This window comes from Urocampus carinirostris, chromosome 18 (genome assembly GCF_059441175.1).
Source record: "Urocampus carinirostris isolate Australia breed hairy pipefish chromosome 18, RoL_Ucar_1.0, whole genome shotgun sequence".
Classification (NCBI taxonomy): Eukaryota; Metazoa; Chordata; class Actinopteri; order Syngnathiformes; family Syngnathidae; genus Urocampus; species Urocampus carinirostris.
The window spans coordinates 11,719,252-11,731,733 of record NC_142366.1 but is presented as its reverse complement, the minus strand read 5'-3'; the positions used below and the strand labels follow the sequence as shown (position 1 = coordinate 11,731,733).

The 12,482-nt window shown below is 42.4% G+C and overlaps 1 protein-coding gene across 2 annotated transcripts in view; it reads left to right on the top strand.

The window, feature by feature from the left end:
- Nucleotides 1–9,238: 9,238 nt before the first annotated feature.
- pcolce2b (procollagen C-endopeptidase enhancer 2b) overlaps nt 9,239–12,482 on the top strand; it is a 10,606-nt gene continuing 7,362 nt past the window's right edge. Inside the window, exons 1-3 of one of the 2 annotated variants that reach the window (XM_088322034.1) lie at nt 9,239–9,501; nt 9,573–9,681; nt 11,179–11,434. In XM_088322034.1, the coding sequence (XP_088178160.1) occupies nt 9,425–9,501; nt 9,573–9,681; nt 11,179–11,434 (442 nt within the window). In that variant the 5' untranslated portion in view covers nt 9,239–9,424. The remainder of the gene's footprint in view (nt 9,502–9,572; nt 9,682–11,178; nt 11,435–12,482) is intronic. The other variant, XM_088322033.1, reaches the window with a different exon arrangement.

Here is a 12,482-nt window from a genome sequence, read left to right as displayed (position 1 = left end):
TCTATCTATCTATCTATCTATCTATCTATCTATCTATCTATCTATCTATCCATCTATCTATCTATCTATCTATCTATCTATCTATCTATCTATCTATCTATCTATCTATCTATCTATCTATCTATCTATCTATCTATCTATCTATCTATCTATCTATCTATCTGTAACGGGTGTAATAATAACTTTTATTTTATTGAAATTCCTGCTAAAATATGAGTATAGTTTTTGGTAAATGTCTTGCAATGCTGAGTCCAACAGTGCCATCTGCTGGTATGGGGTGGGGTTTGGTTTTGGCTTCTAACATGTGACCAGGAGGCGGGGTTTGTTGTCAGTTTTACCAGAGTACTACAAAGGTAAGACATATCTTTTGGTGCTCCACAAAATAAGTTAATTTTAAACTTTATAACCCCAGCTGACAAATCTCTCACCATGCATAGTAATGTGATTGATATTGTCAAGCTGTTTAGGTTTATTTTCGTTTTGTTTCTGTTTTACTAAATATTAATTCCCCTTGTAGAGATCAAAGAGATCAAACCCAGCAGAAAAAGCTAATGTTGTGACTCATCCATTTGCAGGTAAATTGTACCCATTTTTATACTCACTATTGTTTTTATTCCTATTTTTCATATACATTAAAAAAAGGATGATGTTGGTTAAAATTAAGAGTAAAGAAAAACATGTTGAATTCATTGTAAACGTTAAAAATCCACTATACGATCTCTTGTTAAAAGTATCTTGTTAAAATGCAAAGATTTATAAATGTATTGTGATATTCTAAAATGTATTTTCTGTAAAGTGAAAAGAAAGCTCTTTGATATGCTTTGTTGTCAGGTTTTACCAGAGTACTACAAAGAGATCAAAGAGATCAAACCCAGCAGAAAAAGCTAATGTTGTGACTCATCCATTTGCAGAACTGTAATAATAAAAACCTCATCATCCAGTCCAGCGTGAATGTGGATCTTTGGTGGGACACGTACAACGCGGTTACATTGGTGCCGTGACCCGTGACTTCTATCAAGCTCTCCCAACCGAGGACTGTCCTACCTGCCACATCATTATTAGGAACTGCCCATGCAAGGAACTGGCACTCACTTACAGATCAAAAACCATCGAAAAGTGGTCTGCATGTGAGTTACTAGAGGTGCTGAATGAATACCACGCTGAGAAGAGCTACAAAGCAGATTCCCTACAACAACCTGCGAATAGAGCGGAAATTGCCGTACACAAAGCTGAGGTGAACCATGGTCCAACCCTCGTGCACGAGCCACCTCAGACTTCGAGCCCACAGTATGTCTCTCTAACAGACGTTATTAGTATGTTGGAGAAAGTTCTGAAACGTGTTACCTCGAACCAGTTCCAAGAGAGAGGGGGAGCTCCAACCAGGCGACCTGGAGCCAGAATCAATGGTTTCACTGCCAAGCCATGTATCATTTGCAAAGAAGTCGAACACAGTGCTCTCTCTCATTGCCGAGACAAAAACCTTTGCTTTCACTGCCATGCCCCAGGGCATTCTCGACGTGATTGTCCAGTGACGAAAGTTGTCCCGCTGCCTCAGGGAAACTAACTGATCTGCGCTTAGGGGAGAACAGTGCAGATCAACTGAGTATACCTCCCACCACTAATGTGAAGCCTGACATGCAAGATAATAAATCAATTTATGAGTTGTATAGCAACAAGATACCTCCATCGAAGAAGCTGATCTTTCAGGGGTTTCAGAGAATAGCGGAGACTGACGAACTGTTTTACACACCTGTACTTGTGCAAGAAGGCCCCACTTTCAGAGCGCTGTTGGACAGCGGGTCGATGGCTTGTACAGTAAGTGAGGACACGGCTAAGTCCCTCCTGCAGCAATTCCCTGATATGATGAGTTACACGGCCGATGATTATGTCATTGTAGGCTGCGGTGGACACCAAGTTTCTCCCAGAGATATGTACGACATTCACGTCACAGTTTACGGGTGCCAAATGATAATACCAGTAATGGTTGTGCCAGGCCAGACCGAACAGATGATCCTTGGCAGCAATGCCATCAAATATATTTTGACTCAATTGAAAAGTACTGATGGCTACTGGAGATTAGTTTCCACTCCTGACAACGGTCTGTCCGATAACCACAGTCAATTCCTGTCAATGCTTTCTAACACAGAGAGATGGAGAGGTGACTGCATTCCAGACAAAGTAGGGACAGTAAAAATCAAGAGTTGCGTGACGCTGAATCCACGGACCGAGTACGTTATTTGGGGCAAGTTACCTGAGTTGGCCGGGACGTCTGCGGGCAGCACAGTGGTCGTTGAGCCAACCCAATCAAAGGCTGGGCCCAGACAAGTCCTTGTCGGAAGAGTTGTTACTCCACTCTGGGGAGATGGATGGGTGCCTGTTAAAGTCTTTAATCCCACGGACAGAGTTGTGGTGCTGAGGAGAAACAGGAAAATTGCAGATGTGTCTCCTTGTATCGCAGCGGAAGACCTGCCCAATGCAGAGGAGGTCAAGTGCAACGTGCAGAGTGTACAGAGCAAAGAGGTCCGACCCAGGTCAGAAGAGGACATGATGCGTACATTGGAAGCTCTGGGACTGCAAGACATTGACCTGAAGTCATGTGAGGTTTCGCTGCAGTGTAAAGACAAGCTCCTCCATATCATCGAACAATTCGAGTCAATCTTCTCTCGCCATAAGATGGACTGTGGAGAGGCCAAAGAGTTTGTACATCGTATCCACCTTGTTGATGATAAGCCATTCCGTCTACCCTACAGACGTATACCACCAAGTCAGTATGAAAAACTGAGGACGACTCTGAACGAGATGGAAGAGAAAGGAATTATTCAGAAGTCAACTAGCGACTATGCATCTGCACTTGTTCTCATATGGAAGCGGAATGGAGAACTAAGGGTATGTACTGATTTCAGAAGGCTTAATGCAAGAACCATAAAGGATGCCTACCCACTACCGCATCAAGCTGATGCTTTGGCCGCACTTGGGGGAAATGCCTTTTTCTCCACAATGGATCTGACGTCAGGCTACTACAATGTCCCCTTGCACCCTGACGACAAAAAGTACACGGCATTCTCCTCACCATTCGGGCTTCACGAGTACAACCGGCTCCCTCAGGGACTTTGCAACAGCCCAGCAACATTTATGAGGATGATGATGTCAATATTCGGTGATCAGAATTTCATGAGCCTATTATGTTACCTGGACGATCTGATGGTGTTTGCCCCCACAGAGGAAGTTGCACTCCAACGCCTGCAGATGGTGTTTACTCGCCTTAAGGAACATAACCTCAAGCTCGCACCCAAAAAGTGTTTTTTCCTCAGACGGACTGTGAAATTTCTTGGGCATGTCATCAGTGAGGATGGAATTCGGACTGACCCCGAGAAAGTGAGAGCGATAAATGACGTACAAGTCGCTGATCTAATGGAGTCGGATGGCAAGACGCCATGCCCTAGTAAAATCAGATCTTTTCTAGGCATGGTGATGTATTTCCAAAGCTTCATTGAAGCATGTTCTGCGAAGGCAAAACCTCTGTTCAGGCTCACATCTGAATCTGGTGACAAGCATAAGCGCAAGAGAGCCCGCAAGAAAGGTCAAGTGAAGCTGGCGCCTGCAGATTGGTCCGATGCATGCCAGAACGCCTTTGAAACACTGAAGCACGACCTCGTGACTGGTGTCACTCTGGCCCACCCAGATTTTGATGCGCCGTTTATTCTGGCTGTCGACGCATCCTTTGATGGGATTGGAGCAGTCCTGTCACAGCTGCCACCTGGTGGAAAAGTAGCCAGACCAGTCGCCTTTGCAAGTAAGACGCTCTCTCGCTCCCAGCTCAACTACCCTGCACACAGGCTCGAATTTCTTGCCTTGAAATGGGCGGTATGTGATAAATTCAGCCATTGGTTGAAAGGAAGACACTTTACCACATGGACCGACAATAACCCACTGACATACATTTTGACCAAACCAAGACTTGATGCGTGTGAACAGCGGTGGGTAGCGAAGCTAGCTGCATACAATTTTGACCTGAAGTACATTCCTGGCCCAAAGAACATCGTAGCCGACGCTCTGAGCCGTGAGCCATTTGTACGGTCATGTGTGGGTCATCGCCTTGTTACCGAGCCCTATACCTCGCTCTTGGACCAAGTCAACGGGGTGAACAACAGTACTGTGCAAGAGGTGTTCAGAGTATCCAACAATTGTCACGCTGTTGTAGACGAGAGTGCTGGGACATCAGACGAGTCAGTAAAAAGGGCAATTCCATCAGGCTCCAATGGTTCTGTGACATCGGAAGAAGTTGCTGCTGTCCTCAGTGCTCAGTCCACTGGTGGCGTGGGTCAAGTGATGGGAACAGATGCCAACTTCAATCTTCTGCAGAAGGGAGATCAGTCAACGGCACTCCCACAGAGTCAGCTTGTTGGTTTACAAGAACAGGACAACACAATAAGCAGAACCATGTACTTTGTGCATAGACACAAGAGACCTACCAGGCGTGAGAGAGCTGTCGAGTCGTCTAGTGTGATGAAACTACTGAAGCATTGGAGCAGACTCACCATACAGAATGGCATGCTCTACAAAATAAGGAAAGATCCTCACATGGCCAAGAAAATCTTCCAGTTTGTGGTGCCTGATTCATTGAAACAGAAAGTCCTTCAAGGTTTACATGACTCAGCAGGTCACCAAGGCCAGAACCGTACTTTGTCTCTGGTGAGGCAACGATACTTCTGGAATGGCATGGAACGTGATGTTGTGAATTATGTCAAATCCTGTCAGCGTTGTGTAGTAGGGAAAACACCGGAACCACACAACCGTGCACCACTCAAGAACATAGTCACCTCTGAGCCTATGGAGTTGGTCTGTATAGACTTTTGGACTGCTGAGCAAGAGAACAAGTCTGTAGATGTCCTTGTCGTAACTGATCATTTCTCCAAGACGGCGCACGCCTTCCCTTGCAGGAATCAAACCGCCAAACAAGTTGCTCGCGGTCTGTGGCAGGATTTCTTCCTTGTCTATGGTTTCCCACGGCGTATCCACTCTGATCAGGGAGCTAATTTTGAGAGCAAACTGATCAAAGAGCTTCTAGAGATGGCAGGGGTGCAGAAATCACATACGACTCCGTACCACCCCATGGGAAATGGTATCGCAGAATGATTCAACCGAACATTGGGAGATATGATCAGAACCCTTCCCCCTCAGCCCAAAGCAAAGTGGCCACAAATGCTGCAGCAGCTCACATTCTGCTATAACTGCACAGAGCATGAGACAACAGGGTTTGCACCGTTTTACCTAGTGTTTGGTAGGATCCCTCGTCTCCCTGTCGATGTCATGTTTCAACATGCTAATACCAATGACGCTGTTGTCAGCTACTCTGACTTTGTACGCCATCTGAAGAAAGATCTACATGAAGCTGCTCAGATTTTACAGAGGAATACTCTCAGAGAACAGACTCGTCATGCCAAGCTGTACAACAGTAGGGCCAAAGGATCACCTCTCGTCGTGGGAGACCGGGTATTGATCGCCAACAGAGGTGTCCCGGGGAAACGCAAAGTTGCAGACAAGTGGGAGTCGACCCCGTATGAAGTCATATCAGTCAAGCCTGATATCAATGTCTATAGAGTCAAGGATTGTCTGACGGGCAAAGAAAAGGTAGTTCACAGGAATTTGCTGCTCTCTGTTAGCTTCTTGCCCTTAGAGGATGATCTGGCCAGCGAATCTGAACACTCAGAGTCTGACGCCGCTATGCATGGAAGTGATGTATGCCCTGATTTACCTGACGCGGGTGAAGACACTGATGTCCGTACAGTAAACTGGGTGATACAGGCAGGTGAAGAGCAAGTTCATCCAGAGGTAGAGGATAACTCACTAGACAGCAGATCTGATGCCCAGTCCGACTCTCGCAGTGTTGATACATCCAGTCGAGGAAGTCAGCACATCCCCGAACAAGATGTTGACCATACTTCAAGTGACAATACGGAAAGCCCATCACAGTGCTCTGAAAATATGATCCCTTTGGGTATGGGTCTCCCAGACGAGACCCCATTGAACACTGACCATCCGGACGCAGACTCCCCTGATACTGACTGTTTAGACTTGACTGTCCCAGACCTTCAAGCTCAGGTTAATTGTGCTCAACCTGACCGTTATGGTCTTAGGGTCCGCCAGTCCATCAGGCCTCCTAGTCGTCTAATTTGTCAGATGAATGACCAGTTGGTAGGTGACAGTCCTCTGTCCGCAATATCTGCTAGTTCCTAGTTTAAGTTCAGTAGAGATGCACTTTCAGTTTGAGTAACAAAGCTTAAGTAAGAAACAAGAATTGTGCCTATGTGAGCACTTACAACTACAGGAACAATGTTTGATATTTCAGAGATGTAACAGGCATCTTTGAGTCTGTGCTTAGTTAGGAGTTTGATCGCCACCTTTCTTTTCACACTCCTTTTTGGGAGAGTTTTAGAACTGACATGCACTTCAGTTTGTTCCTTGTAATACTGTACCAGTTTTCGTGTCCTCTTTTTCATCAGTATTTGCCTTTTTGGCATGTGATTTTTTTTTCTGTGTAGTGTAGCACTCCCATATTTAACAGAATTTCAGGGGGGTGTATGTAACGGGTGTAATAATAACTTTTATTTTTTTGAAATTCCTGCTAAAATATGTGTATAGTTTTTGGTAAATGTCTTGCAATGCTGAGTCCAACAGTGCCATCTGCTGGTATGGGGTGGGGTTTGGTTTTGGCTTCTAACATGTGACCAGGAGGCGGGGTTTGTTGTCAGTTTTACCAGAGTACTACAAAGGTAAGACATATCTTTTGGTGCTCCACAAAATAAGTTAATTTTAAACTTTATAACCCCAGCTGACAAATCTCTCACCATGCATAGTAATGTGATTGATATTGTCAAGCTGTTTAGGTTTATTTTCGTTTTGTTTCTGTTTTACTAAATATTAATTCCCCTTGTAGAGATCAAAGAGATCAAACCCAGCAGAAAAAGCTAATGTTGTGACTCATCCATTTGCAGGTAAATTGTACCCATTTTTATACTCACTATTGTTTTTATTCCTATTTTTCATATACATTAAAAAAAGGATGATGTTGGTTAAAATTAAGAGTAAAGAAAAACATGTTGAATTCATTGTAAATGTTAAAAATCCACTATACGATCTCTTGTTAAAAGTATCTTGTTAAAATGCAAAGATTTATAAATGTATTGTGATATTCTAAAATGTATTTTCTGTAAAGTGAAAAGAAAGCTCTTTGATATGCTTTGTTGTCAGGTTTTACCAGAGTACTACAAAGAGATCAAAGAGATCAAACCCAGCAGAAAAAGCTAATGTTGTGACTCATCCATTTGCAGAACTGTAATAATAAAAACCTCATCATCCAGTCCAGCGTGAATGTGGATCTTTGGTGGGACACGTACAACGCGGTTACATATCTATCTATCTATCTATCTATCTATCTATCTATCTATCTATCTATCTATCTATCTATCTATCTATCTATCTATCTATCTATCTATCTATCTATCTATCTATCTATCTATCTATCTATCTATCTATCTATCTATCTATCTATCTATATGTCTGTCTGTCTGTCTGTCTGTCTGTCCGTCCGTCCGTCCGTCCGTCCGTCCGTCCGTCCGTCCGTCCGTCCGTCCGTCCGTCCGTCCGTCCGTCCGTCCGTCCGTCTATCTATCTATCTATCTATCTATCTATCTATCTATCTATCTATCTATCTATCTATCTATCTATCTATCTATCTATCTATCTATCTATCTATCTATCTATCTATCTATCTATCTATCTATCTATCTATCTATCTAATTGTTGTGGAAGCTATTTTAAATGAATAACAGGAACCGTTTTTTTACATAAATGTGTGAGGTGTGTTTTTAAGAAGAAAGTGCATACATGCCAAGCTTTTAAGATTGAAGATATGTAGGTGTTATTATGCAGAATTTTATTCCCCAGGGATTTTTATAGGTCTTCAGCATGGACCAAAATTCTAGTCTCAAATAAAAAAAGATTTTTTGTTTAACCCTCGTTTTATGCATTTGTTTTGCATCACGGTACACAATACCAGCATCATGAGGGCTGCAGTCAGTAGTTTGCAGACAAAATCTCATCTCATCTCATTAGCTGCACCGCTTATCCTCAGTAGGGTCGCTGGGGTGCTGGAGCCCATCCCAGCAATCATCGGGCAATGGGCAGGGGACACCCTATACTGGTTGCCAGCCAATTGCAGGGCACACAGGGACAGACAACTCGCGCGCTCATTCACACCTAGGGACAATTTGGACCGGCCAATCCACCTGAAATGCATGTCTTTGAAATGTAGGAGGAAACCGGAGTGCCCGGAGGAAACCCACGCAAGCACGGGGAGAACATACAAACTCCGCACAGTAAGTCTGGTAGCTGGGTTTGAACCCACACAGGAGATTCCCAAGACCTTAGAACTGTGCCGCACACGGGCTAACCACTGCGCCGCCGTGCTGCAGACAAAATGTTTATCATTATTCTTATTTTTATATTTCGGCTTTCGCGTCACCCAACAAAATTCTTTACTTCGCATACAATTAACTCATCCGGACTAAAGAGAAAAATGCCAAAAACCAATCACCAGATTTATCAAAGAGTATGTATTATAATTGAGGTCTATACATCCATATCCTGTACATAGCACGCTTTTTTGTATTGTTTGTTGTTGGTTTCCAAATGCAATAACACATAAATCACAGCACAATTACATTTTGAACATCCATATGTTGTCACAACCCAGGAAAAAATTGAGCTCCCTAGTGATTACTTTTCAAGAAGAGAGAGCCTCTTTAATTGAAAATACAAAAAGTATGAAAATCTACATAATAAGTACCTACTTGCCACAAATGTTAGATGTAGGGGGAAAAATGTAGTTTTTTTTAATCGGTAGGCATTTTAAAAGTGGTAGTCTCACACATAAAATGGTAGTGTTGGTGATTGCGATACGTGTTGATTTTGTTTTATTCCCCCCTATCCCTACACTCAAGGCCTAAAAGAAACCTGCTATAATTTAGGATTCTTGCGGTTTTTGCCTGCCGCTGATGTGGAAGTGTAGTACCAGAATCAAACCAAGAGATGACGCTCACTTTCACTCAGGACTGTACATTTTGTACATTTAAGACAATACTGTAAAGTGTATACCCAGCATTCTCAATGCAGCGTGCTCGCTGTCTTTTTTTTTTTTTTTGCTATTCATAAAGTGAATATTAAATTGTACCACGATAATGCTTTAGTGGGGGCAAATGGAGAGGGTGTCCTCATCCCCTCTCTGTGTCTTCTTTTCCTCCTCCCCCTCTGTAGAAACAAACGTTGCATTCATCAGGTCCAGACTGCAGACTCGCCTATTGCAAGTTTTTGCACTTTGCTCCGGAGCAGCAGCTGCGAGCACCCCTCTCGATTCCGGCCGAAAATGTTGCGAGTGTGCCGGCTGCTTTGCGCCTGGTGTCTTGCCCTCCTCGCCCAAGGCAGCGCCCAATCTCAGAGAAGGTCAACTCACTCTCCTGCAGCACTTTTGGTTCGATTTGATAATGATGTTTTTTTGGATTCTTGATTCCCAGACCCTCTTTCACGTGTGGGGGGAACATCACCGGGCAATCGGGAATAATCGGGAGTCAGGGATACCCGGGAGTGTACCCCCCAAATACTAAATGCGTGTGGAGGATCACAGTAAGTTATTTAGTGAACCCACTTTAATACCCTATGTGTATTAAGTAATATTTTGGTTTTATAATGAATTAATGGTAAAATCTAGGTTACGTTAAAAACCTTGTAAAATGGCATAATAACCCTTTAATCTGTTTTTGTAAAGTATGAATATTACTTTAAAAAATAAATAGAATAGAATATGACATCTATTTGGTGTTGGGACATAGTTATCCTATGTACGTGTGTGTGTGTGTGTGTGTGTGTGTGTGTGTGTGTGTGTGTGTGTGTGTGTGTGTGTGTGTGTGTGTATCACCACCATCTTCCTCCTTTCATATTTTGATTAGATAGAACTATTTGGTATTCCAAAATAGCTTGTGTTATCATATTTTTCCGTTTTGTTGATTTACAATTAGTTTTGTTCAACTATATCTTCTGAATGTATGACTGTTTCCATATTTCTATTGTTATTTTGTAAATTGAATGTTTTATACAACACTTTGAGTTGCAATTCGTTGTCTGAAAATTGCTATACAATTTTTTTTTAATATATGTTATTATATTTTGTTATCCAATCACAATTGAATGCATAAGAATAGGAACAGTTTTTGATAATGATTCTATTAGTATCACAATAATAACAATAGAGACAATAATACGAATAATACTAACGCCCCAGTGTGTAATATTTGACCTCTAGGTGGCCCTGTTGTATAATGCGAACAAAAAACAGAGCTACAGAGCGCAGCATAGCAGCAAGATCTTAGACGAACATGGCGGCGACCTCTAGGTAGGGATTCTACCATGAAAAACAAATGCATATTTTTTCGATCTATGATCTTATTTTTTTGCTTGCTAATCAAATCAATGTTTTTTTTTTTTTTTACTGAATGTAGGTGTTTTGTACCACTAGGAGGCACTAAATATGACACACTGTCCCTTTAATGATATATTTTATGTTATTATGGATAAAAAAAGTGATGATTATTAATAGTGTTTGCTGTGCATTTTTCAACCCAAAACACTTTTTAGAGATATGAGATATGTTGGGATACTATTACATTTCAGTTTGAGAATTATTTGAGAATTATTTTCTTTCAGTAATACCATTTTAAGTTTGAACACTGACTAACTTGTCCTTCAAGGGTCTACAAATATAAAATGATCTGAACAATTAGCAAATGACGTGTTTTTATTCATACTGAACTCAAAAGTCCCGACTTTACACGCAAAACACCTACAAAATTTTAAGTTCACAACTTCAAATATTTAGGAAACTAAACTAAGAAAGTTTTCCATCATTGACGGATTTTTTAAGAGTTGTCTGAAGCATTTTAAAGCTGCCTGTAATTTTGAAGATACTGATTTAATCATGTTGTGTCTTGCACATCATGGCCCACGCTACTAGCTCTAAAAAAGGCTCGAAATTGGTGTCAGGTCGGGCTTGGACTTAAGATCTTGCCTCTGGCAGGTACCACATTGGTGACACCTTTGCTAACGTATCTACAACGCCCCCTGCAGGTCCCTGAGGGCAAAGTGGTGGTACTGTCGTTCCGCTTCATCGACTTGGAGAATGACAGCCTGTGTCGCTACGATTATGTGGACGTATACACCGGTCACACCAACGGGCAGCGACTCGGCAGGTTCTGCGGCACCTTTAAGCCGGGGGCTTTGGTCTCTACTGGCAACAAGATGAGACTGCAGATGGTGTCGGACGCCAACACGGCTGGCAGCGGATTCCTGTCTGTTTTCTCTGCTGCGCAGCCTGACGAAAGAGGTCAGCATTTATTTTTCTACCTAAAGTCAAGGATGTGTTTGTATACTACTCTTTCAGTGACATAAAAACTGAAGTTAGAGAAGGTCTCTGCCATCTCTGGAATGCATCTTAAACCAAAGATTGATTCAGCAGATGCTAAATCAAGTGGAAGCATGTCTGACTTCAGGTTAAAGAAACGCAAAAGATCGTAATTTTACAATCTGGGGGTGGGTCCATATGCAGGGACACATGATGTAAGCCATTTGTCCGAAAAAAAAAGCATGACGATTAATAACAAACCCAAGAATGAAGCAACAAACCACTGGCCACAAAATAACTAAGAAAATGTCCAACCAAGAAACAAAAAAAACTGACTTGACAATGCAATGGAACTGGAGGCTGTTGGGTACAGATAATACAAACCAAGGGATGATTATTCTGGAAGGATAGAGGTCTGCAAAATTCTACCACTACCCCGGTTGGATTTCTTTAGAAGATGATGTGCCTGATCTTAACATTAGATCAGTTCATTATGTTATGATCTGCTGGTGAAACCATTATGCAGCGACGTAGGAACCAAAGCAGGTGTCCCAAAATGTGACGTTTAATGACAAAACCCAGGAACAAAGAAACAAGTGATTCTAACCAAAAATAAGAAACAATTAAAAAAAACATAAAGTGACCATATCAATGCCAATGCCCCAACACAAGAGGCTATTGGGTCCAGGTAATATAAAGGTTAGGGATGATCAGATTTAGGAGGGGAGCTTAAACGCAAGTGTGCACAGTTTTGTCACTCCCTCTTGTTGGCGCGCCCTGCGAAAGATGTAATGCCAGAACCTGACTATAAGTCCATTCATTATGTTCCAATCTGTGGTCAACACAAGAAGAAACAAGAAACAAACCTGAAGTGACCAAAACAACTAAAATGACCCGACACCATAGGGTGTCAGTTACAGCAATGTAAACCTTAGGATGATGAGAGTAAGTTAGATGAGATGGAACGCAGGAGCCTGCAGTTCCGCCACTCTCCCCGTTGGCACCCGCTGGGGAAAGGTGGCGTTCCAGA